The sequence below is a fragment of the Amblyraja radiata genome, chromosome 19 (assembly GCF_010909765.2).
Source record: "Amblyraja radiata isolate CabotCenter1 chromosome 19, sAmbRad1.1.pri, whole genome shotgun sequence".
NCBI lineage: Eukaryota > Metazoa > Chordata > Chondrichthyes > Rajiformes > Rajidae > Amblyraja > Amblyraja radiata.
Window position 1 is genome coordinate 29,085,460 of NC_045974.1, and position 26,542 is coordinate 29,112,001.

General features: G+C 40.1%; 1 protein-coding gene across 1 annotated transcript in view; it reads left to right on the plus strand.

Annotated features, from left to right (window-relative positions):
- The window catches only part of nell2 (neural EGFL like 2), a 257,810-nt gene that overhangs the window by 59,245 nt on the left and 172,023 nt on the right, over positions 1–26,542 (plus strand). The window contains exons 4-8 of the mRNA XM_033038138.1: positions 10,228–10,401; positions 15,806–15,902; positions 21,254–21,326; positions 22,498–22,580; positions 23,660–23,788. Coding sequence (XP_032894029.1) covers positions 10,228–10,401; positions 15,806–15,902; positions 21,254–21,326; positions 22,498–22,580; positions 23,660–23,788 — 556 coding nt within the window. The remainder of the gene's footprint in view (positions 1–10,227; positions 10,402–15,805; positions 15,903–21,253; positions 21,327–22,497; positions 22,581–23,659; positions 23,789–26,542) is intronic.

The window sequence follows — 26,542 nt, forward strand, 5'->3', positions numbered from 1 at the left end:
ACCAGAAAATAGTCTATACGTGTATAAGTTTTATGTACGGATTAATAAAAGGAATATTCTCTTCCGGATGGATTTGCAATCCTCCATACGTCTGTTATATTTGTAATTTTTATATACGTATATTTAAAAGTTTGCTGGATTTTGATTTTGTGTTATCTCTTTTGTTGTGAGGATTTATCCAAATATTGATCCAAAACACAGTTGAAATCTCCCCCGATTATCAGGTTTTACTGGGTGGAATCTGAGATTGTATTAAAATTTTTATTTAAAAATTGTGGATTATCAAAGTTCGGAGCGTAGATATTTACCATAGTAAGTGGGGTAGAATATATCTCCCCAGATACTATGACGTACCTACCATCTTTATCTGCTATGGTGGTTTTATGTTTAAATGGTATATCCTTACGAATTATAATTGCAGTACCTCTGGTTTTGGAGAGAAAAGAGGAGTGATATATTTGACCAATCCAGTTAGCCTTCAGCCTGATATGAGCTCGATCTTTGAGGTACGTCTCCTGTAAAAATATTATATCAGTATTAATCGATTTTAATTGGGCAAGAACCTTACCTCTTTTAATTGGGCAAGAACCTTACCTCTTTTAATTGGCTCATTAACGCCCCTAATGTTCCAACTACAAAATGTAATTCCTCCAGTTTTCTTCAGAGGGTCGTCTTGCATTATAGCTTATATGGTTTCCCTTGTTTCAGATGGGGCAACACAACATATAAAATCAGCCTTCTGGTTAGTGGGTGGGTGATCCCAATTACAAAACCCTGCAGATATATCACAAGAAAAAGTGCCTTGAGAAGAATAAGCGAAAAAAGTGCTATATAACGTAAATAATACAAAAAAACAATGTTTGAAGACACTGTGCGTGCAGCCCACCCCCTGGTGGGATATTCCATGTGAGCTTCCGTGGATGTTAATTACATTTAGCTCCACCCCTTAGAGTAATATTGAAAAAAAAGGGACTAAACAAGATATTATGTAAAAAGAAAAAACAGAAAGCAGACCGTAAATAATTTCCTCTGAGAGAGTTACATTTCTTCTTATAGCTTGGCTCTGAGTGGGTATTTACTATTTAAATACCCTATTTAAATTACAAAGTCTTGGTTATTGATATTAGTATGTTAAGTACATTACCGGTTAAAAACCGTCAGGCTTGAAGGGGTCAATTAGAATCTCCAGCAGTCTCACTGGCAGAACGAGAACACTCTCTCTCTCCCTCTATCTCTCTCCCTCTCTCTCCTCCCCTCTCAAACCACTTCCCTATCAGTCTTCTAAACCTCCTCACCTCATACTACCACTTGCCGATACCCATCTTTACCTGCTTGACACCTCTTCCTCTACTAGAGCCACCCTAAAGATTCTTATATTTTCTCCTTCAAACATCAGGGTTCTTGCGCTTGCCACTTTCTTCATGATATCTTCAAGAACTGATAGGTCGTATAGTTTAAGAATAATTTGTCTTGGTGGGGCTCCAGCACCTGATCGGGCTCTCTGAACTCAATGTGCCTGATCAATTTTAGTTCTCTCAGGCAAATTAAATACCTGTTGAAGTAAGTTGGCAGTGAAAACCCGAGAATCTTTTCCACTTTCCTTCCCTTCCTTCACTCCAACAATTCTTAAGTTTTGACGTCTAGGCCGAGCTTCAAGATCTAGGCATTTGTCGGTCATTCTGGCTAGTTGTCCAGAAACACGGTCTAGATCTTTCTTCAGTTTTTGCATTGTGTCAGAGATGTCCGTAGTAGTGGCCTTGAGTTCTCTGATAGCGTCGTTTTGTTTTTTGGAGGTGAGGAGAATGGGTTCCAACTTTTTAGTAATATCTTCTTCAACCCTTTTAATTTCTCCTTTCAAAACGGAGTTTACCTCTTTGATTCGATCTTGTAGAGTGTCAATTTTTCCACAGATTTCTTTATTACCGGCATCAAGTTTTGTTTCTAGCTTTCCAAGCTTTTCCGTCAAAATTTCTCCAAAGTCTTTGGCCATAGCCCGTCTTACAGCTTGTTCTTGTTCTTGTATTTGCCCTTCCATGGTAGGAATAAGTCCTTCTTCCTCAGATTCCTCAGATTCTTCAGAAGTTTCCTTCTCTTGCAGAACCTGCAGTCGGGTTCTTTGTCTAGTCTGAGGTGTAGTAGGCAGAATCCGTTTATTCATTTAAAATACCGGTATCCAGTCGGTATACATCGATTTCTGATGACGTCACTTACGCGACATCGGGCATCTGCCGGTAAGTTCGGTCCGTTTTCTTTTTCAGGCATTTTAACGCGTTTTAGCGCATTTTTCGTAGCGGAGCTAAAAGGAGGGCCTCTTACTGCTCCATGGCGCCACCGGAAGCCGACTTTATAGTTTTAAGGGGAAAGAGATTGCTTCAGTGTGGGACTGGGATTAAGAATAAACATGTTCAGAGCTTTAAAGCACTTCAGCTCCCCTTCCCCACTGAAGCTGGTGTGTCACATCAGTACATGATTCAGAAGGGCAGTCATTCCTCCAGTGTCAGACCCAACTGGCCATCCTTCATGTGTCAGCCTGGACATTGAGCACTGACAGGCTTTTCAATCATGAGGGAATAATCCTAGTTCACCTGACACCCACGGTTGTACTTTCTATCCATGGATCACTGAATATTAATGTAAAAGAGGAAACATTATTAACATTCTCCCTCATTGTAACCAGTGCAAACTGAAGGCAACAATTATTTCTCCATTCCTTTGGGTGATATTTTATGACAGTCTAGAGTGGGAAGCAAGTTTGAAATCTTGGGGAACAAATTTGAATTTTCATTAAATGGGATGAATTTGGGATGGGATATAATCTTTTCTCGTGCAAATACAATAAACCATTACAATAACAGACCACTATATAGTGGATTTCAGTGAGAGCGGACCAAGGCTCTCTTTGTGCAGCCCCCCCCCCTCCAAGCCCCCCCCCCCCCCCAACTCCGCCAGTTACCCAATGAGCTGGTGTCACGTGGCGGTAGTTTCCGGTCACGGGAGCGGAGAGAGCGAGCAATATAGAAGCGACTCGAGTACCGGGCCCGTCCCTGGCGCACTGCGTGTGGGGCAGGGGGCTCTGTGGCTCCCCAGCCTGTGAAATCCCCCTTGTTTAACCACCCGCAATGTCATGTTTCTTCCCTCTTGGCCTTGGGTTAAACTTTGCCACCCCTCACTTGGGTATAACGGACAATCGACAATAGCGGATGCCACCGCCCCCCTACCCTACCCAGCCCCCCTACCCTACCCAGCCCCCTACCCTACCCAGCCCCCCTACCCTACCCAGCCCACATCCTCCCCCACCACATCCTCCTCCCTCACAACCCTCCCCCCAACATGGTCCATAATTGCGAAGGTTTACTGCAATTCCACATTCAGCATCAATTACCCTACACTTAGGGTGGCACGGTGGTGCAGCAGTATAGTTGCTGCCTTACAGTGCCATAGACCTGGGTTCGATCCTGACCACTGGTGTTGTTGGTACGGAATCAGCACCTTCTCCCTGTGACCAGCGTGAGTTTTCCCCGACATTCCAAAGTCGTACAGGTTTGTAGGCTAATTAGCTTGGCTAAGTGTAAATTGTCCCTAGTGTGTGTGTAGGATAGTGTTAATGTGTAGAGATTGCTGGTAGGTGCAGACTCAGTGGGCCAAAGGCCCTGTTTCCGCGCTGTATCTCTAAACTAAACTAAACTTAGCTGTATCATTATTGTATGTCATATTAACAGAGACAGTGTAAACTAATGCTGCCTATTTAGGACATTGTGTGCAATGTATATGAATAATCAGAATTCTTAGTAATTTCTCAAAGCATTATTCAATCAGATATTTCCTCCAGCTAATAAGATTAAGTACCAGTATAATTAGTTGTTAGTTATTCTAGGTATAAAAATACCATAGATAGACACAAAAAGCTGGAGTAACTTTTTGTGCCTATCTTCGGTTTAAACCGGCATCTGCAGTTTCTTCTTACAAATACAAATACCAGTTTCAAAAGAGGCATCAACAAAGGCTGTGTCCAGTTTCAGTTTTTATTGAAACTAAAGGGCCTGTCCCATTTGTCAAATTTTCCGGCATCATATAAGTGTTGCCGAAAGATTTTGAACATTACAAAATCCAGTGGAGACAAAAAAATGTTGACACTTGAAAAAACACCGTATGTCATGTGTCATCACGCCGCATCACCGCCACGTCATACGCCATCACGCCACATATTTTTCAGTGACCTGATACGTCAGTCAATGATGCCGGCAGTCGCCGAAAAAATTGCTAAGTGGGACAGGCCCTTATATCTATCTCATAGTCAGTTATGATATGTTCATTTGTGTGATCTGGTACAATATATTCAAAGACTAGAATAACACTGAACAATGTACATAACTGAAACCAATAATAAATTACCAGCATAAATTAATTTTTCATTGATTTATCCAATTATATGAACTAATATTCCGCGGATTATCAATTCAGATGTTGTGACACACACGCACTACCCAATATGTTCCACATTATATTTCTTAACAAGTGAATCATACATCTGCAGCTAAATAATTTACCACTAATATCATGCAGATATTTGTTTTATGGTCCTTTATTATGCAACACATCATTGAGCAATTTATTCCTGGACTGTGAAGTTATTTCAAACATCTCTGTCATACAGGATTTAATTTAATCACTCGCAGTTCAATTTTCATAGCCACATCCTTGCTTTACTTCAAATATCCACAAATGATTCAAAGGGATAATTCCATTATTCAAATCAGGTAGGACTTAGACTATTTTGGCTAAAGTTCTATATTAAAATATTACATTTCCCTGATATCACTTTACAAAGGTAGTTTATGAATATTTATAAAGGAAATCCATTTGGAAACTTTCTTTTGTACTTGGCAGGAATGGGGATACAAAATGCAGGTTATCCAATTAAAATGAAACCTGCATTATGCTATTCAGTTTCTGATGTAAAATAACACAATCTTTAAGTAATAAAGCAAACCTAAGACTATTTACGTGGGGAGCAGTAGAACCCTTGAATTGATAAAGTGGGAATATCGGCAACCTCTGAGTGATTGTTTAGAAAATAATGGATATCGATAAGACATTACGTCAAAAATAATGGCTATCTGGAATCGATCTCATTGGAAATAATGGATGTCTTGGCTCACTTACATATACTATAATGAATGCTTCGAATTGATCGCAAACAGAAAAATGGTTACCTTGCAGAGAATATTTCATATACAATAATAGAAATCCAAGAGTGATTGCCTAGAGCATAATGGAAGTTCACGAGTGATTACAAAGTGGATGATGGATATAGCGAATTGATTTTACAAAGAATTATGGGCATCCTTAGGTACTTGCAGGTAGGAGAAAATTCCTATCAGCAAGATATGCGGCACTAGGTTCATGGTCTCTGGAGGGAGCGACCTACCAATTTCCATAGAAAACACACGTAAGCCCATACATTCCTAGATTCTTATTAATGGGCCATCAATAATGGAAAATAAACTGGCATGCTACCATTTTTATTAAAAGAGTAATTATATCCAATTAGACATAACATGGGGAAATAATACACAAGTACTACTCTAACACAGCAGGCCAGCCCGCATCTCTGGAGAACATGGTTAGGTAATGTTTTGGGTCTGGAAACTTCTGCAGACCCTGAGTTCAGAGTCTGAAGAATGGTCCCGACCTGAAACATGAGACTGAAAAAGGGTTTTGACTCAAAACATCATCTATCCATGTTCTCCAGAGATGCTGCCTGACCCGTTGAGTTACTCCAGCATTTAGTGCCTTTTTTGTTAAACCAGCATCTACAGTTCCTTGTTTCTACACTTGGAGAAATAAGTATTGCAATAGGCTTAGGATGAATTCAATAATAAGTGCAACTTACCATGTTTGTCACTGCCTCTTTATCACTCGAGGGTTGAAATACAAACAACTGCAGGGAATCTGAAATAAAACTAATAATGCTGGAAATGGTAGATTAAACAGTGTCTGTGGAGAGGGAAACTGTTAACCTTTCAGGTCAATTACTTTCATTAGAAGTGGAAATTAGAAAACGTAACATTTTAGATGGCAGAGAAGGGGAGGGTGGAGAGCACAAAAGAATTATCTGCAACAGAGTGGCAGCCAAGAAAGAATGAATGACATAGATGAATTTGATGCTGCCTGAATACTTGCCAATTGTGTCTGCTTGAGACGTAAATGGAGGGAGATAACATGAGGAAAAATGGAGGGAATAGAGGGAATAATGTACTATGTTGGAGCACATCAGTTGGCGTAAATCTGGAATAAAAGAGAATGGGAACACTCAGCAGGTCAGGCAGTGTCCATGTTGCAGGTTAATTACTTTATATCAGAACTGGCTAGTTTTGAAGTAAGCCGTGAAGGCTGGTTATCTGATATTGTTGAATTCCATGTTGACAATCGAGGACATCAATGTTATTTAAAGCATGTTGGCTGCTGAAGAAGGACTGTTCCCGAACATAACTTGGTCCACTCTGGTCTCTTTGGTGTTTCACATAGAGGATTTCATAACCCTATCACTACAAGAGGATTTCTTTGGTATAGTCATGGTATTTGATCCATCAACACTGTGGATCATTCAATCATTCCTATTCTTCAAATGGGTCCACAAATTATTTCCCTTTAGATTAAAATCCCTGATTGTTTCCCTTTCTACCGTCCTTGCGTGTCTCTTGCTCTCCACCCTGTCTCACTCATTCGCTTTGTTACTTTCACCTCTCCTATTCTTCTGCACTTTAAATGTTAACATTAGCTCCTGGGACATCAGTGCTCTCTGCATATTATTTCTCACATCCCCCCTGTGTACCGAGTTTGCTTTTTGAAAACATTTACGTTTGTTAAGGATTTTTTTATGAATGCATTATTCAAATGTCATATTTAGTAAGAGTCAGAACTTAATATGACTATCTGAAAATATTAACTACGTCTTCGGGGAACCTGTGTGGCTTTAAGAAGATTAACCCTGCAGCCTTAATCCATTCAATGAACCCATTAAATCATTTGTAAGGATTAGTCTGGTTTGTGTCGAGATTGAGAACATAATCACATTCTGCACATTAGAACATGGCATGGAGCTGCCTGGGGTCAGACACGATCTTGATTTCTATGTCCTTCCTGAAACGCATTGTTCTTTAAATGACTGAGATTCATCAGATAATATTTTAAGCTGGTAAAATATAAAATTAAAACAAATGTAAGACTTGTGTAATGTTTCTGTCATCACAGCAATATGGTTCATATCATCACCTCAGGTTTTATCTCAAACTAATTGTTACTGAAACTTTCACCTGCACAGTATTAATACCCTTGTTTGACTCTTAGCTCCAAATCTCTGTAAACCTTAGTTCATCTGGAAGTCTGCACTCAGCACCCTATTCCTCAGTACATGTGTATTCCAATGACTTCAATAAAATAATTGCCTGGATGTGTGTGGAACTGGTGGCTGATATTTGCACATACTGATTGCCAAGCCAATTTCATCTGCTCAATTTACCAGCACATCAGATTTGAAATTGAGATCCCACTTGAATCCCTTGAAACCACTGCTACTCCTGTAATCACTTTCAAGCCACCGAGGCTTCAAATCCTTTATCATTGGCTCAATGTCCTGTATCTACTCCATCTCACACATGGTGGCCTTCTCTGCCCTTTTACAGCACTTTTTACAATCCTCAACCCACTTAGTCCAACACCTCTGCCTCTCATTTCAAGAAAATTGTTTGATCATGAGGGGATTAGATAGGGTGAATGCACGGCATCTTTTACCCAGACTCTGTGAATCAAGAAGCTGAGGGCACAGGTTTAAGGTGAGAGGGGAAAGATTAAATCAGAATATGAGGGGCAACCTTTTCATAGAAAGGGTGGTGGGTATATGGAATGAGCTGTCAGAGGAGGCAGTTGAGGCAGGTACTATAACAACTTTTAAGATATTTGGACAGATGTGGTGAAGATGTCACTATTTAGAGCATACTGCACACCACTCTACACTGCGCACCTGTGGTCGAACTATGGAAAGACAAGTATGCAGAGACTAAAGGTGGCATATAACGATGCCATGAGAACACTGCTAAGGAAACATAGATGGTGTAGTGCCAGTAATATGTTTGTGGCTGCAGGAATCAGTACTTTAGAAGCTATCCTGACATCACTGGGATGTCAGGACTGTCTTATGAAGAAAGACTGGATAGACTTGGTTTATACTGTCTAGAATTTAGGAGATTGAGAGGGGATCTTATAGAAACTTACAAAATTCTTAAGGGGTTGGACAGGCTAAATGCAGGAAGATTGCTCCCGATGTTGGGGAAGTCCAGGACAAGGGGTCACAGCTTAAGGATAAGGGGGAAATCCTTTAAAACCGAGATGAGAAGAACTTTTTTCACACAGAGAGTGGTGAATCTCTGGAACTCTCTGCCACAGAGGGTAGTCGAGGCCAGTTCATTGGCTATATTTAAGAGGGAGTTAGATGTGGCCCTTGTGGCTAAGGGGATCAGGGGGTATGGAGAGAAGGCAGGTACGGGATACTGAGTTGGATGATCAGCCATGATCATATTGAATGGCGGTGCAGGCTCGAAGGGCCGAATGGCCTACTCCTGCACCTAATTTCTATGTTTCTATGTTTCTATCACATGTATAAATTCATTTGCAGGATAAATGACTCTAAAAATGTGATTATTGTGGCCTTGTCAAACATGAGGGTTAGCACTACACGCTACGAATCCCAGCTGTGGAGACACTGGTATCGTTGCCTCGTTGTAGGACATTGATCATTCTTTTAATCTCTATTTTTAACTTATGTATTGTGTTTTTAAAAAATATATATAAATTATGATGTTTTTATAAGTGATATACTAAGATTTTATATGTATTTTATGATATTTAATATGCAATGCATTTTTTATGTAATGTTGCCCCTTGTCTGGGCCTTGAGTCCGTAATAAAGTTTATTATTATTATTATTAGATACATGGATAGGAAAGGTTTAGAGGGATATGAGCCAAATTCCAGGCAGATGGGACTAGTGTAGATGGGGCATTTTGGTCAGTATTGGCAAGTTGGGCTGAAGGGCCTGTTTCCGTGCTGTATGACTCCATGATTCTATGGTTTCCATTTCCAGAAAAGGATACAACAAACATTATATTAACCTTTTATTTTGATCTTATCGTTGAGCAATTGGGATAAAAGCTAGGCAGTTAAGATTATTGAATTGGTGATGCAAACAAAGATATTTTTTTAACAAAGTATGGAATATTGAAGTACTGAAAAAAGCTAATGGTAGTTGAGGAATTTTAGTTAATTATGTGTTACAAAAATGATGTTCACACCATGAATAAATTCTACATGATGACATATGTTCAGAGATTGTTAAGTTCCTAGATAGATTGACAGGATAGATGCTGACGGACTGTGGTATTCACAACTAGGGGACAGTATCTCAGAATAGGGGGATAGGGCTTTTACAGATTAATATAGTTTAGTTTAGTTTAGTTTAGAGATACCGTGTGGATACAGGCCCTTCGGCCAACGTGTCCGCACATTAACACTACCCTACACACACTGGGGACAATTTTACATTTATACAATGATAACAAGCCAATTAACTTACAAACCCGTACTTCTTTTGGAGTGTGGGAGGAAACCAAAAGTCCCGGAGAAAACCCATGCAGGTCACGGGGAGAACGTACAAACTCCATACAGACAAGCACCCATACTCAGGATCGAGCCCGGATTTCTGGCGCTGTAAGGCAGTAGCTCTACCGCAACGCCACCATACCGCCCGGTGTATGGAGGAATTTCTGTGTAGACAGTTGCAAACCTTTGGGACAACCTTAGTGGTTGTAGATGTCGGTCACTGAGTGTATTAAGATAAGACTTTGCCTTCCATCACAGTGAGGAGGAGATTCACTGTGATGGATGTTCGTGTAAATTGTGTTGTGTCTTGGTTCTTCTTCTTGTTTGTATGACTGTATGAAACCAAATTTTGTTTGAACCTCTGGGTTCAAATGACAACAAATAAATTGTATTGTATTGCATTGTATTGTATATTAAATGTTGATGATGTTGTCTTTTGGATACTGAATCAAGTGACATGCGTATTGAATAGCAACGTGGATTTGATTGCCCGAGGAGCAATGTGGCTTCATTTTCCTTCTACTTCTTATATCCGTCCTTTGTGGAACTAAGAATCCTCTTTTTCTCTAGATACCTGGAAGTGGAGAGCAGTGGCCATCGGAATGAAGTGCGTTTTCATTATCGATCTGGGAGCCATCAGTCTCACACAGAGGTGTTCCCGTATGCCTTGGCTGATGGCCAGTGGCATCGAGTTGCCTTAGTCATCAGTGCATCCCACTTGATTTTATATGTCGACTGTAACAAGTAAGTGATCTTCTTAATCACTAAGGGACAAATGAGCAAAGTTAAATGTGACTATAATATCCATTCTGCGTTCACAGCAAGAGTTTTTCCCTGCACCAAATCCCAGGAATGGTCCATTTCCATTGGAGGCAAATTTGTAGATTGTTCAATTTTCCAATGTAGAATGCATTTTTTTGTTTTAACATGGATGCTACTATTGCAGATTATGCATTTCCCTCTGAAATAGACAATTTTTCGTTGAACTGAAATTGAAGGAAAAGTTCAGATTGTTCCAACAAGAACAGTCAAGGTCTCACGTCAATTAGTTCATCTCCACAACATGTACCAAACTATTCACAAAATAACTATGCAAAGATTATGCCACTGACATCATCGCTCTTGCAAGAAATAGTACATTCTGTACCTTTACTTCTCTTTATTTAAAAAAGTGGGCAGAAGCAGATTTCTCAGCCATGTTTAGTTGCTTAAAGATTTGATTCTAAGTCATCTCGTCAGCCCTTATACTGATGTCATTGGATTCTGATTCCTGAATCTCAGTATATTGCTGAAACAAAATATAGGGCGGCACAGTGGCACAGCGGTGGAGTTGCTGCCTTACAGCGCTTGAGACCTGGGTTCGATCTTGGCGACCAGTGCTATCTGTACGGAATTTGCATGTTCTTCCTTTTACCATGTGGGTTTTCTCTGGGTGCTCCAGTTTTCTCCCACATTCAAAAGACATGCTGGTTTGTAGGTTAATTGGCTTCTGTAAATTGTCTCTCGTGTGTAGAACAGAACTATTAAATGGGTGATTGCTGGTCGGCGCGGACTTGGTGGGCCAGAGGGCTTGTTTCCATGCTGTATCCCCAACCTAAACAAACTCAACTCTAATATGTCTAAATCTGGATGGTATGTGACACAGAAGACACCTGGTTCCCATTCTTTGCTGCTCTATTTGTTTAGTTGGATAGGGGTTTAAGGCCCAGTCCCACTTGGCCGTCATTTATGCGACAGGCCGGTAGTGACTGACGAACGACGGTCGCGCGCGTCATCACCTGTCATCATGCGCCTTCAAATATTTTATCTGCTCTGCAAGTAGAATTAGTCAGGTTATTGACATAATTTGTTAAGTGAAACATTGATAAAATTATTGTTTGCTGGAAAAATTCATTTACTTTTAAACTTTCTGAAATACTCCCAACAAACACAAAATTGTATTCCATTATAGCAGTTTGAGGGTTTGAAACCAGCTTAAGAATTAGTTTGCAATTTAAAAAAAAAATGGTGTTAGTAAAATTGTTGGTGGTTATTTAACACAAAACTAATTTGGTTACTAGTGTTCTTTTCGTATATAAAATCTGCAATCCTTACCTGGATGTTAACTTTTGAAACATCCTTAACTAAGGATATTTCAAAAATACTTATTAAGGTGTTACCCTGAAGGCATTACTCTGAAAGCATTGATGCTTGCGGCGTAATTATTTTCTCATTGTGGGCGGCGCGCAGCGGCGCATGGTTACGCACGGTGACGTAATCATGCATCACCAGCATTACACGTACGTGGTCAGGACGTCAGCGTGCGACTGCAGTACGTCCGCGTGTGTAAGTGACAGGCCACGCCGGTGGCGCGTGAAGATTTCGTGCAGCATGAAATCCTGGAGCGCCGCGCGATACCGCGCGCAACTCCATACTCCTCCACGCCTCGCCATGCACCCATCCCACGCTACCCACAATGCTACCCGTGCGTCACAACGCGCCGACCACATTTTTGGAGCCTTTAGACCACACTTTTGAAGTAAGCTTGGTGAATTCTGTGGCTCTTATGATAACAGCCACATTTAAATTATTAAAAGCATTTAAAACTTGCATAAAAAATTAATTAGCAGCCCTTGGCTGGGATTTCTTAAATATTATAAAATCCCTTTCTTATTGATTTAAAAAAAATTGGGCCTTATTTTCCAAAACAAAAACCTAGCTCATCTAGCTGCTCAGATAATGAGGTGGTGTTTAGAAACGTAACAGATTGATTAATTGTTGTATTGAAAGATACAGCATGGAAACAAGCACTTCAGCCCACCGAATCCATGATGACCATCAAACACCCGTTCACACTAGTTCTATGTTGTCCCACTTTAGCATCCACTCCCTAAACATCAGGGACAATTTACAGCAACCAATTAACTTACAAACCTGCACGTCTGTGTGATGTGGGAGGAAACTACAGCACCCTGAGGAGACCCACACAGTCACAGGTAGAATGAACAAACTACATAGACAGCGCCTGAGATTAGGATTGAATTTGGGTCTCTGGCACTGTGAGGCAGCAGCTCTACCAATTGTGCCACTGTTGAATAAAACACGGAATTCTATCTTTGGACTTTAAGCACAAAACATCTGTATGAATACAGGCTGCCAGTTGTGCTCAACTCCAAACATTTGGATTCATTGTGGATCTGAACATTGAAAGTAATTAGAATTAGTGGCAGGAAGGAACTGCAGATGCTGGTTTATACCGAAGATAGACACAAAGTGCTGGAGTAACTCAGCTGGTCAGGCAACACCTCTGGAGAAAAGGAATAGGCAACACTTGAAGACCCTTGAAGAATTGATCGCACATCTTTGTTCCTGGCAATTTGAGACCAATTTCCTTCTATTAGCTTGGCATTTTGCTGTCAGTTTTTGAAGGGATTGGAAAACTTGACCAATGTTACAACAAACAAATAAGCTTCTGTAAAGTGCAAAAAGCACAAAATTGTTTCAACCAAGGGAAGACTTGAAAAAGCTGAAGCTTTTCCTCCTTCATTCATTGGAAGGTTGGTTACATTTATGGATGAGGTTTCACCAACCCTAATTAAAGATAGCATTAGCTGAATCGAAGCCTCAAGAAAATGTATCCTCTATGTTTGCCATTGAATCATTGGAAGCTCAGTGGAGATTGGAAGAAATTCTTCTCAAGGAGTATAAAGGGCCTGTCCCACTTGGACGACCTAATCCACGAGTTTAGACGAGTTGAAAAAAATGTCAAGGCCGTGTTGACTCGCCAAAGTAAAAGACCTCCTATGACCTCCTACGACTATGTCTACGACCTCCTACGACCTCCCACGACCCCACTCGACCTCAGTCTTCCACACCTAAGACCAACTACGACTAGCTACGAGTGGAAAATGATCACATGATAAAATGATGTCATGTTTGCATTTTTTTTCTCGGGCCACCGACCTACAACCATCTACGACCATCTACGACTACCATCACGACCTACCACGACCTCCCTAAGACCTACCTACGAATAAAAAGTATCAATTTTTTCCATGCCGACCTTTTTTTTACTGGTGAACATTTTTTATCAGGCTGGAAAAAACACTGCAACCTACTTAAGGCCACGAGTACGCGGAGACCACTCACGAACATGAGGAAGAGTCACAAAGACCTCCTATGACCTCGTGGCGGCCATGCTGCGAGTATGAGTCAAGGGCAAACTCGGCAGAGGTCGCCAATTAGGTCGTGAAAATGGGACAGGGGCTTTAGTAAAAGGAAGGACTCATTTTACATATAGTTCAGTGACCTGGAGTCACGGCACTATACACTTCAAGCAATCCAAATAATAGTTATTCATTTTATTTTGGTCTCAAAGGTTTTGACTGGTGTTGTTGGACAAAAACATTATTTTAGTAATTGGTGCCAGTGGAATGTTTTACTTCGATAGTATAGGAAATTAGAAGCCACGAGTCATTAAAAAAGAAATTGTATGTGCCTGTAATGGAAAAATATCAGATTCTGGGGAAATGGTAGCAAAATGGAATTCATTGCCACAGATGGCTGTGGATGCCGTCAATTAATATTTTTAAGGCAGTGGTTGACAGCTTCATGATTAGTAAGGGTGTCAGGAACTATGGGGAGAAGACAGGAGAATATGGTTGAAAGGGAAAGATAGTTGAATGGCGGAATAGACTTATTGGGCAATATGGCATAATTCTGCTCCTATCACTTATGAGTGTATGAAAATGAGATTCCAGAAGGTGGCTCCATGTGACAATGCTGCACTATCTTAGACAGGATGAGTTAGATGATTCCCATCCAGCAATTTATGACTTTATGAGTTATATAGTTCTAGCTGTAATCTTATTTTTTATTACTTTTAAAGAATTTTTTGTTAGAAGTATAAAAATTGACAAGTAGATGCTGTTCTAATGAAATATATCTGTCTAAAGCTTTGGTCTGAGGCCACAATTTTGGACCTCATTTGAACTTGCCTGGAGCCGATAAAACATGTAAGTTTTAGCACCCAAGTGCAGATGAGGAGCAATGTTTGTGGAGTAGCATGTTTGTGTGAGCTCATCCCATTTTATCCAATGGTTTGGAGTGTGCTGGCTGATACACAACAGCAGAATCCAGAGTGATTTGGGGCCAAGGGTGAACATGAACATTTTCCCAGAGAAAACACTGGTGATTGAGATCATCTACAATAGGAACAATTTCCTCTGGGATAGGCTCAGAAGTCCAGTATTCCCTTCCATCTCTCCCCATCTTTATAACAGATGGTACTGCTTGTTCAGTCTCATATAATCCTCCGATCCTCCCATGGATAACTGTAGCAAGATGTCCAAAATGAATACTCTTTTTCTCCTGGTGACTGCTATAATGTGAACTAATTATTTTTAAGTGCAACTTTTAGATAATTTCCAGAATAAGTGACAACAAGCTAAATTGGTTTTACAACTCAAGATACAATTTTAACATTCTTGGAGAATCCTTAGCGTCTGGAGCATTGAGGCTAAAATGCATTCTTAACGAAATACACCATTCTTTCCTCATTCTTCATTTGCTGTAGGATTCAAGAACCATTAAATTAATAATAATAAAAAAGAACTGCAGATGCTAGTTTATAACAAGGATAGACATAAAATGCCGGAGTAACTCAGCAGGTCAGGCAGCATCTGTGGAGAAATTGGATAGGTGATATTTCTGGTACGGACCCTTCTTCAGACTGATTGTGGGATGAGAACTCGAAGCAAGACAAGGCCAGGACAAACCAGAGTTGGCAACAAAAGACTTTCAGCAGAGAGGGTCCCTGATAGACTGCCTGTCAGCCAGGGACGATGTGATCCCAAGAGGGATGCATCATTGCAAACAGTGGAATTGGTTAATCAACTTTGAGTGGAGGAAGAGGGGGTGGGGGGAAGCGAGGAGAAGGGGGAATGGTGTGTTTGTAGAAGTTATCTAAATTAGAGAATTCAATGGTCATACCGCTGGGTTGTAAGCTACCCAAGCAAAATACGAGGTGCTGCTCCTCCAATTTGCATGTGGCCTCACTCTGGCAATGGAGGAGGCCAAGGGCAGAAAGGTCAGTGTGGGAATGGGAAGGGGAGTTAAAATAAATTAATAGCTTCTGTAACAGAATCATCATTTTGTTTTCTATCTGCAGGATTTATGAACGACTTATTGAAAGGCCGTGTTTGGACATTCCCACTGGCTCAACACTTTGGTTGGGACAAAGAAATAATATACATGGCATTTTCAAGGTGGGTGAATATCGTAATCTGGAATTAATTTTCTTTAGCAATACAAAATAATATTTTTATCAATGGTTTTGTTGTTTGGAAATGTATATCCTTATATTGAATTGTATCTGTATAAAAATTACTGAATATTGAAAACTGTTGACATTTTTTAATCTGTTCTCAACTAAAGGAACATCATTAATTCACAAGGTTTTTCAGACATACATGCCACAAAAGTAAGCTGCATTTACACTGCTGCTTTTTACGCTGTAGTTAGGTTTCAGCCATGTAGAACTATATTTAATTGCCTGGCAGTTCTTCATTTACACTGCAATTATACAATTCAGGGCAGAGTTCTGGGTTTGCCGAGATACTTGCATGGGCAGAACATCTTCAAATACTTGCCAACTAAATTATTCAACAGCAGTCTTTTACATGAGTGGATGTGACTATATATGTTACTTTGCTGTAAATGCACAAATAGGAATTTTGTGGGCTGTGTGTGACACCATTATTCTGGCTGTCTGAATAACGATGAATTATATCATTCTACTAGACTAAGTGGGACCCTTTGGGTCCCAGCATCACACGGGAGGGCTGGTCCCCCAACACAATATTCCACCTCTCCACCAATTCCAATATTGGTGGCCAGTGGGGGGGGGGGGGGGGGGCTAGTATGGGTGTTGTGCACTGAAGGGATTGGTTTCCAGAGGGCTAGTATGGACATTGTGGGCCGAATGGTTTCTCCGGCTGGCGGCTCAGTCACTCAAGCCTGTTGTGCTGGCAGCTCACTCACTCACGGCTGGTGGGCTCGCAGTTGACTCACGGCTATTCCTTGAAATTTCATTTCAAGCAGGGTGCACGGGCACCCAATTCAAGTGCAGTTTCATACCACTTCAAGCGTGGTGCAAGGCCACTAAATACAGCGAGTCATGACCTCTCCCTCCCCCATCTTGCAGAGACTGAGCCAAGCCCACACTTCCGGGTTATATAGTCCCTCTCCCCTCCCACCAGTAGGGGCGTGACCTTCATGGCATGATTGACTGGAGAGAGAATCTCAACATTTTTTAAACACTAATAACGCTTTTATTTTTCATCGATGGGAAAAATTCTTGGCACCTGATATGCGGAGGGGGGGACGGACTCTGATTAAGATGGCTAAAAATCACAGGTGGTAGCGTTTTTTCTAAAATCAATATAAAGTGCAAACACTAAGTGGTCAAGGTTAGACTTTTAATTATACAGAAGGCAATGCAGCTCTAATTGTGCAGGGCAGCTCTATTTAGGCAAGGCAGCTCTAATTGGGCAAGGCAGCTCTAATTGGGCAAGGCAGCTCTAATTAGGCAAGGCAGCTCGCTTTAGCACTTTCAAAACTAAAGGCAACGCAGCTTGCTTTAGCGTTTTCAAAACCAAAGGCAACGCAGCTTGCTTTAGCACTTTCAAACCCAAAGGCAACGCAGCTTGCTTTCGCACTTTCAAAACCAAAGGCAACGCAGCTTGCTTTAATACTTTCAAAACCAAGGCAACACAGCTAGCTTTAGCACTTTCAAAACCAAAGGCATTGCAGCTTGCTTTAGCACTTTCAAAACCAAAGGCAACACAGCATTAGCACTTTCAAACCAAAACACACTTTTGCATTTTCAAACTACATTTTCAAACTACATTAAGGGCACTGACAGGTCAGTAAAACCAGTCACAGTTTAGTATACATGTGTTCAGTGTTATTCACAGCTCAGACTGAGAATTGTGACCTCTTGCTCCCCCATCTTGCAGAGAACTGAGGCACCTTCACACTTCCGGGTTTTACAGTCCCTCCGGAAGGGGCATAGCCTTCAGGAGAGAGGATCTCAACCTTTTTGTCCTATTATTATTTTTTTAAATTTATATTTTTATTAGAAGCAGTGTACAAAAGTATAATCCGCGGCATATGACATAATACATTTAATGTGCAGCTTCCATTTTAATTTTTAACAAAGATTAAATAGAAAAAGAGAGAAAGAGCAAGAAAGAAAAAAAGTGAAAAAGAAAGTGACTATGTAAGAATAGAACCCCTAAATTACCAAATGAGTGTAATCAAAGAGTAAGTAAAAACTTTAAAAAAAATAAAAAGACAAAAACGAAAAAAAGGAACAAAAACCCCCCAAAAAGTGTTGATATACCTGCTTCATTTCTCACCACACCCATCACCCTGTCCGTAATTCGGTTTAATTCCGAAGTTGTGTTGCACCATACTATCCTGGTAATGAATCAATGAAAGGAGACCATATCTTTAAAAATTACTCTGATTTTCCTGCTAAGACAAGTCTCATATCTTCAAATCACTAATAACTCTTTTATTTTTCTTTGATGGGAAAAATCCTTTTGTCCTGCGCAGCGGAGGGGGACTCTGAGTAAGATGGCCAAAAATCACAGCCATAAGTGGCAGCGTTTTTTCTAAAATCAATATACAGAACACCAGGAAGTGGTCAAGATCAGACTTTTAGTAATATATAGATTAGTTCTGCAGCATTTTTATAGCATAATAAAATTAGTGAGCTTTGTACAGAGAGTTGGACCATATTATACATATTTTTGTTTCCTTATGTAATTGAAGGTGAATGATACCAGTGACTAAATTAAATGTTGAAATTGTATATTGAGCAAAGGAAGAGGCTTTCCTGAAAGGATATAGCGTTCCTCAAAGACAAGGGCATCTACAATGCTTTGGAGCCAGTCACAATGGGTTTTGCAGATTCTCACAGGGCATTATATTAGAATGGAAATATACTCAATGTTTATCTGTTTGAAATCACGCATCCTAAAACTGAAAGTACATTTCCAGAGACAATTGCTTCTTACTCCAGGACTCTTCATTGTGAGACTTCCTCTGGGAAACGGAGTTTTGTGCATGTCTGTGAGCAGCCTTGAAAATAATTAACTTGGTTAGTGATGGTTCCCACACTAGGTGGAACACCTAGGTGGAACACCGAGACAACAAGGACATGTTAGATTCTTATTTATTGACTATAGATCTGCCTTCAACACCACAATCCTATTCAAACTCATCTCCTAACTCTGCGACCTCAGTCACTGGATTCTCAACTTTCTGACCACCAGACCTCAATCAATCAGGTGCCCAACTATGATGCATTCTCAGTCTCCTGCTATAATCCCTATAATTTGGCTCTAATACCATCTACAAATTCGCAGATGACATCACTGTGGTGGGCTGAATTACGAGTACAGGAAGGAGATAGAGCATTTATTGACATGTAACATGCCAGGAGAGTAACCTGTCTCTCAATGTCATCAAGAGAAATGAGCTAGTCATTGATTTCAGGCAGTTAAAACCACACATTTTGGTATCTGATTTTTTGTTTGGTCAGATTTTTATGAATGTTATAGGAATCCAGAATCTTGAAAAGATTCTGACACCTGCTTTGGGATGTAGGTCAGATGATGAAAATTAGCTGAAGAAATTAATGCACTTCTGACTGTGTAAGATCCTGAGACAAATTTCTGAGGACTAATAGTGATGTTATACTGGAAAAACAGGTGGCTTCATGTTGAACCTTTCCCCCAGAGATTCTGTCCCGCACTGTAAAACCCTATTAATTATTTACATTTCTGTTACTTGAGATGAAATTAGTAATTATGCACATCTCTTCAGGGGCTTACATTTTGGATGTTTGGTACAAGACAAAAGAAACAGGGGCAGTCCAATTTCAGCTCTATCTTAAAATAAGAAATTTCAGGAGTGGGCCACATAGTTCCAAGAGCTTCCTCTGCTACACAATAAGATCATGGCTAATCTGATCACAAGCCACTTTCCTGCCTGATCCCTATATCTCTTTATTCTCTTATCTCAGCTATGAGTGTATGTAACAACTTGGTATTTACAGCTTTCTGAGTCAGACAACTCCAACGATTCACATCACATATTCCATGGTATGGGTAGTTCTTGCAAAACAGTGTTTCATTTATCATCATTCATCCTCAGATCATAAGTTCTCGGAGCAGAATTAGGCCATTTGGCCCATCAAGTCTACTCGTCAATTCAATTATGGCTGATCTATCTTTCCTTCTCAACCCCTTTCTCCTGCCTTCTCCCCACAACCCCTGACACCTTTACTAATCAAGAATATGTCACTCCACCTTGAAAACATCCAATTATTTGGCCTCCACAGCTGTCTGTGCTAGTGAATTCCACAGATTCACAACCCTCTGACTAAAGATATTCCTCTTCATATCATTTCTAAAGGTCTGTCATTTTACTCTGAGGCAATGGCTTCTGGTCCTAGACTCTCCCACTAGTTGAAACATCCAATCCAGGCCTTTCACTGTTCATTGTTACTTTGCAAACCATTAGTGACTCAAGGTTCATTTATCATTGCCAACCTCATTGTTACATTGTCATTTACATCATGCGGTGGCATTGGGCACCATTGCTCTTCAGCTCATTGCATTGCTGGGCAGCAGGGCTTGGCTGCCTCTGCTATGTTCAGAGCCAGTTTGGGATCTTCATAGAGATATATCTCATATTTTCATTATTATCTTATCACACCATCCACCATCCTCAGGTTCACATATCTCTCTGCCCCTCTTACCCCACACAGTCACATACTTGTCACCTGGCCCTGATCCAGAAAAAAGGACAATTTAGTTTTGTTTCATTTAAAGTCATTTGGTTTCATTTGGAAGCAGAACCGTGATCTTCACTAAAGATCTGCTATCCTTTGTCAAGATCCCTTTGAATGTTATATTTTCAGTAAGATAACTTTCCATTCATCTAAGCTCTGGACAGTATATTGTGACTTTATAAAGGACATGCAAGGTTGTAGCAAGACAATCTACCTTTGTACCCTATGTAGCGGCAGATTTTTATATCGTTCAAGAGATTACACCCTCTGGCCACTAAGTGGACTACATGATTAAGGAGAATGTCGTAATACGCAGTCTTTTGATTAATAGATTATTTATTGTTGATGAAAAACAATAAGGTATACAACCTTCTTCCGATCGTATACTATAATCTCCAGCATATCACTTTAAAGGTTAGAAAACTCCTCGTGTCTCCATTACACATCGCATGATCAAAGGGTATTCCTTCCTCATGCAAGTCCCAAACTAAACTAAAAAACTAAGCTTCTGCGCAAGAAATCGATCTCCAAACACGCCCTAGAATACGTCATAAATCCCACCCACATAATAACAGGCAGACTAAAATGTAAAGACACATGCCATAATTAATGACACACAAAATAAGCCAAATGGCCACTACACCCTATCCCTTTTGCAATAAAGACTGACATTCCATAATGTATATAATACAAAGAAATATGTTGAGGGTCTGTTGTATTGACAATTAATAATGAGGCTTGCTCTCTCTACAGGGTGTGATGCAAGATGTTCAGATTCTAGTGATGCCACAAGGATATATCACTCAATGCCCCAACCTCAATCGAAGTACGTTTAATGATTCTTTTAGATCTATATGCATGTGTGTGTGTGTGTGTGTGAAATATGAAATGTTTAGATCAAGAGGATATCAGAACCAAACCCAGCAGTGCTATTAAACTAGCAATCATGGCTTGTCCATTCGTTAGATAGTTATTAAAACTAGGAATGTCGACATATCGTAAGAGCTTTAGCAGTAAAATGCACTCTGTTTCAGAATGAATGCTAATATTTCATAATTGAATGTGGAAGAGAATGAGCTGATTACGGATAGTCGGCATGGCTTTGTCTGGGGCAAGTTATGTCTTACAAACTCGGTTGAGTTTTCTAAGTAGGTGATAAAGGTTATTGATGAAGATGGGGCAGTGGATATTGTCCACATAGACTTTAGCAAGACATTTGACAAGCTCATTGAATGGGGCATTGAGTACAAGAATCAATAAGTCATGTTGCAACTTCATACAACTTTGATTAGGCTGCATTTGGAGTATTGTGTGCAGCTCTAGCCACTCCATTATATGAACGACGAGGAGACCATTTAGAGGGCGCAGAAGAGGTTTATAAGGATTTTGCTTGAATTCGATCTTAGCTGTAAGGAGAGGACAAATTTGGATTGTTTACTCTGGAGCATTGGAGAATGTATTGGAGAGAATTGAACATGTTGGTAGTGATGCTGGTGGAAGATTGTGGCATTTAAAAGGATTTTAGATAGAGTCATGTATATGCAGGATATGGAGGGCTTTGGGTCATATTGCAGGCAGAAGGGATTAGTTTACCGTGACATCATATTTGGCACAGACATGTGGGCCGGATAACCCATTTTCATGTGCTATAATTGTGCTTATTTATGGTCAGGAGATTTCAGTCATTTAAATCATCTTAAAATCAGATCAGGAACAGAAATTAGAGTGAATGCACACTAATTTCTGAAAGCTGGAAAACAGTTTGAATGGTGGATGATAATCACATGCTGGTCAGCCAAAGATTTACAGCTAAAAAATTGACCTTTTTCATTTAAACGGTATTAAAACTGTAATGTATTTCCTTAATTTACGACTTATCTTTCTGATTTCCATTTTCCTGTCTTCTTGAATTTTTGATTTTCATTCATACTTTTATTTCTTCTCTAATTCCTGAATTCCACTTTCACATTATAAGCACTTCTGGTCTCTCATTTCAGCTTGTCCAACGTGTAACGACTTCCATGGACTTGTGCAAAAGATTATGGAGCTCCAGGATCTTTTAGCCAAAACCTCAGCAAAGGTAAATACTTAATAATGATTCATTTCTGCAAGAGTTGGTTAATATATAATTTATAAAGCATCCTATAGCAATGTTTTGGACATATTAAACAATTTCAAGCATACTGTTGTATATGTGCATGGTGAAAGCTTTGTGGTAGAATAAGATAATATTTTTTTGTTACAGCTTTGTGTTAGAACATTGAATTATAAGAGGTTTTTGATATTTTGGTTAAGGAAGAATATTAGCCAGGATGGGAGATATTTTGGTGCATCATTAATTAATCTGAATAAATGTATCTCCCATGATCTTTGCTATGACTACCATTTCTTTTCAGAATGAGACTCAAAAGCATATTCCATACTTTATTCAAAAAACATTGCAAACTAAAAAAAAGACAAAACATGCCTTGGTGACAACACAACACTGTGGTGACACGATGAACAGCTTGCTTTTGGTTTCAACTCCTTGTTATAAATGATTCAATTATCTTTCTTGGTAAATTGTTTCCTTGCAGTTACATTTGAAATAATTTACAGCAAATTACAATGATTCTATGAAGATTCTCTTAACTTTCCTAGGTCCATGTTGTCTAAGCCAAACCTTATCTCTTGGCCAAGACATCATAGGAAATAATTTCTTCGCATTTGCAAAGCCTTTGTGATTGACATAAGTTAGATTACTCAGGCTTCAATAAAATGGACATCATTCAATTACAAACGAGCCTTGGGAAATGTAATATTGAATAAAAGTGAGTTGCATCAATTTTGAAGCAATTTTTGGAGTCACTCGATTTGGGAATGACAATATTCCGTGATCAGCTGTTCTGAGAGCTATTCACAGAGTCAGTCATGTGGGAATCTGATTTTCATTTACTCTCCCACAGATTCCATGATGTCTTGTTTCAATATGTTAAATGTAAACGAGCAATTTATTGTGGCAGATGAGGTCAATCGGAGGGTTATTAAATAGAATGATTGTATCTACATGTATTTGTACAGGAAGGATGATTCCCTGATTTCCCTCATAGCATACAATTACACATTTGAAACATAAAAGTTGCAAAACGTTCTAATGATTGTATGTAAATCTATACCCAGTTATCTTATGCCGAGAAGAAGATGAACAGTTTGGATCAGTGTTACTGTGAGAAGAGCTGCAAGGTGAAAGACAAAGTCTACAGGGAGTCTGTGTATTGGACAGATGGCTGTAAGAACTGCACATGCAAGGTATCTCTCAACCACAGATCGTCAATCCTTGCTCTGTTCTATATTTTCAATTTTCTACAATCCAAAAACGTAGATGTGGAATTACTGTGGTGGGTAGAGGAAGTCAGACGAGGATTAAGCGTTTTGTGGAAATTCTCTTCTCCCAACAGGAATAATTTTCCATAAGGCACATCATAGAACATAGAATAGTGCAGCACAGAAACAGCCCCTTTGGTCCACAATGAGTGTGCCAAACATAATTCCTAGCTGGACTGATCTCATCTGCCTGCAAATGATCTATACCCCACTATTCCCTGTACTTCGTTGTGCCTATCTAAAAGCCTCTTAAATGCCCCTATGTGTCTGCCTCCACCACTACTCCTGGTGATTCGTTCCAGGTCCCCACCATGCTTTGCCCCGCACATCTCCACTAAACTTTCCCCCTCTCAACTTAGATCTATGCCCTCTAGTGTTGGACATTTCCACCCTAGGTGAAAGGTTGTGACTGTCGACATTATCTATGCCTCTCATAATTTTACATACTTGTATCAAGTCTTCCTTCAACTTCCAATTTTCCAGAGAAAACAATCCAAGTCTACCCAACCTCTCCCTGTAGGTGAAACCCTCTAATCCAGGCAGCATTCTGGTAAACCTCCTCTGCACCCAACTCCAAAGCTTCTCTGTAATGGGACGACCTGAACTGCACGCAATACTCCAAATGTGGCGTAATCGAGGTCCTATAAGGCTGCATCATGACTCTTACATTCAATCCTCGAGCAAAGATGGCAAGCATACCATATGCCTTCTTTACCACCTATCTATATGTCCCGCCACATTTAATGAGCTATGAACTCACTATGAACAATGGGTGCCTCTTTTGGAGTGCCCTTAAATTTGAAAATGCCCATGATGCTTTATATGAGCTGATGCTGGGAGAGGGGTGAGATGGGGAAGCAGGGAGAGGAAAGGATAAAGTACTGCTGGAAATAGTAAGTAAATCAGGAAGCACATGTGGAAAGAGAAACAGAGTTATCTTTTCAGGTCAATAAGACAGGTAATCAACTTGAAATGTAGGTCTGTTTCTCTCTCCACTGATGCCACTTGATCTACTGAGTATTTCCAGCACTTTCACTTTCTACTTCATTGTTTGATCCTTCATTATAGTCTCGGATCTGTAGATTTTTGCTTTACAATTGGATAATCAGCTTTGGTGCCAGGTTTATGGATCTTGCAAAGATCAGGTCAGAGAGATGAGCCTGTTTGAGGAGCTGGATGAAATGAATGGTTGTGGAGTAAATGGTAATGGTTACTGTGGTTCTATTACCCATCAAGTATGACACACAAAAGTTAGAATAAAGTGACTAAAGATTGCAGGAAAAGATTTAAGATGTGCAGCTGGACAGCACGGTGGTGCAGCATTAGAGTTGCAGCCTTACACCGTCAGAGCCTGGGCATGATCCTGACAACGGGTACTGTCTATACGGATTTGTACGTCCTCCCCGTGACCTTCGTGGGTTTCCTCTGGATGCGCCGGTTTCCTCCCACACTTCACGGACGTACAGGTTTGTAGGTTAATTGGCTTTGGTAAAATTGGAAATTGTCCCTACTGTGTGTGTATGGTAGTATTAGAGTGTGGGGATCGCTGGTCAGCCTGGACTCAGTGGGCCGAAGGGCCTGTTTCTGTGCTGTATCTCTAAACTGAACTAAACTAAATGAGACTGAAAAAGGGTGGGTTTAGGATTATACAATGATTGTTCAGGAACTGTTGCAGCAATAGATTAAAACACTTAAGTCAGCAACAATATACATTCTGCTTACAAGGTCCAGCTATTTGAGATTTATTTTCCAACTGCTCAATGTTGTCAAATAGACTTACCCTGAGGTTAGATCTTTGGAGAGTGCAGCTCAGATCATTCCTCTCATTAATAATATTGCTGGGAGTACAGAAATCTTACATCAGAAGGAAACGACACCACAAAAGAAAACATACCTCCTGTGAGCCAAAAAATCAATTTTAGTAATTACTAAATTCCATTCTGTAAATAATATGGAAATTATCTTTTAATACTGAAAGGATAATTATGATGGATAGATTAGCCAGGCAAGCGGGATCTAAATGTTAGCAGGAACTAAAAATATGTAAGAATCTAGAGCATTATAGGTCCTGCATCAAAATCAGTGGACACTTTTAACAAGCCAAGAATTCCACTTCTTTGAAACTTGCACAGGAGTTTGCAGCCATCGTTTCCCAAGAGATTATTCAAAAACCATTGTTGGATTGCAGTGTTTCTCTTTGTATCAGAGTCTTTTCTAAACTTGTAGCGAAGGAACAACAACAAAGTAGATAAAGCTTCTTGAAAATTCCTGGTGAGACGTTTCAACTCATTCTCAGCAGTTATAACACATTCTTCTCAGAAAGGGTGGTGAATGTCTGGAATTCTTTACCCCAGAGGATTGTAGGATTATTGGGGTTACTTAAAGGGGAAGTGAATAGATTGCTGAAAGATCAGGGAATAGAGGGCTGTGGGGAACTGGATAGAGCATGAATGGCAGTGCAGGACTGAGGGGACAAACCACCTTCTCTTGCTCCAATGTACTTTAGAAACAAGGAACTTCAGAAGCTTGTTTACACAAAAAATACACAAAATGCTGGAGTAACTCTGTAGGTCAGGCAGCATCTCTGGAAATCATGGATATCACGGGCCAAAGAAGGGTCCCGACCCAAAATGTCACTTATCCAGAGGTGCTGGCTGACCTGCTCCAGCACCATGTGTC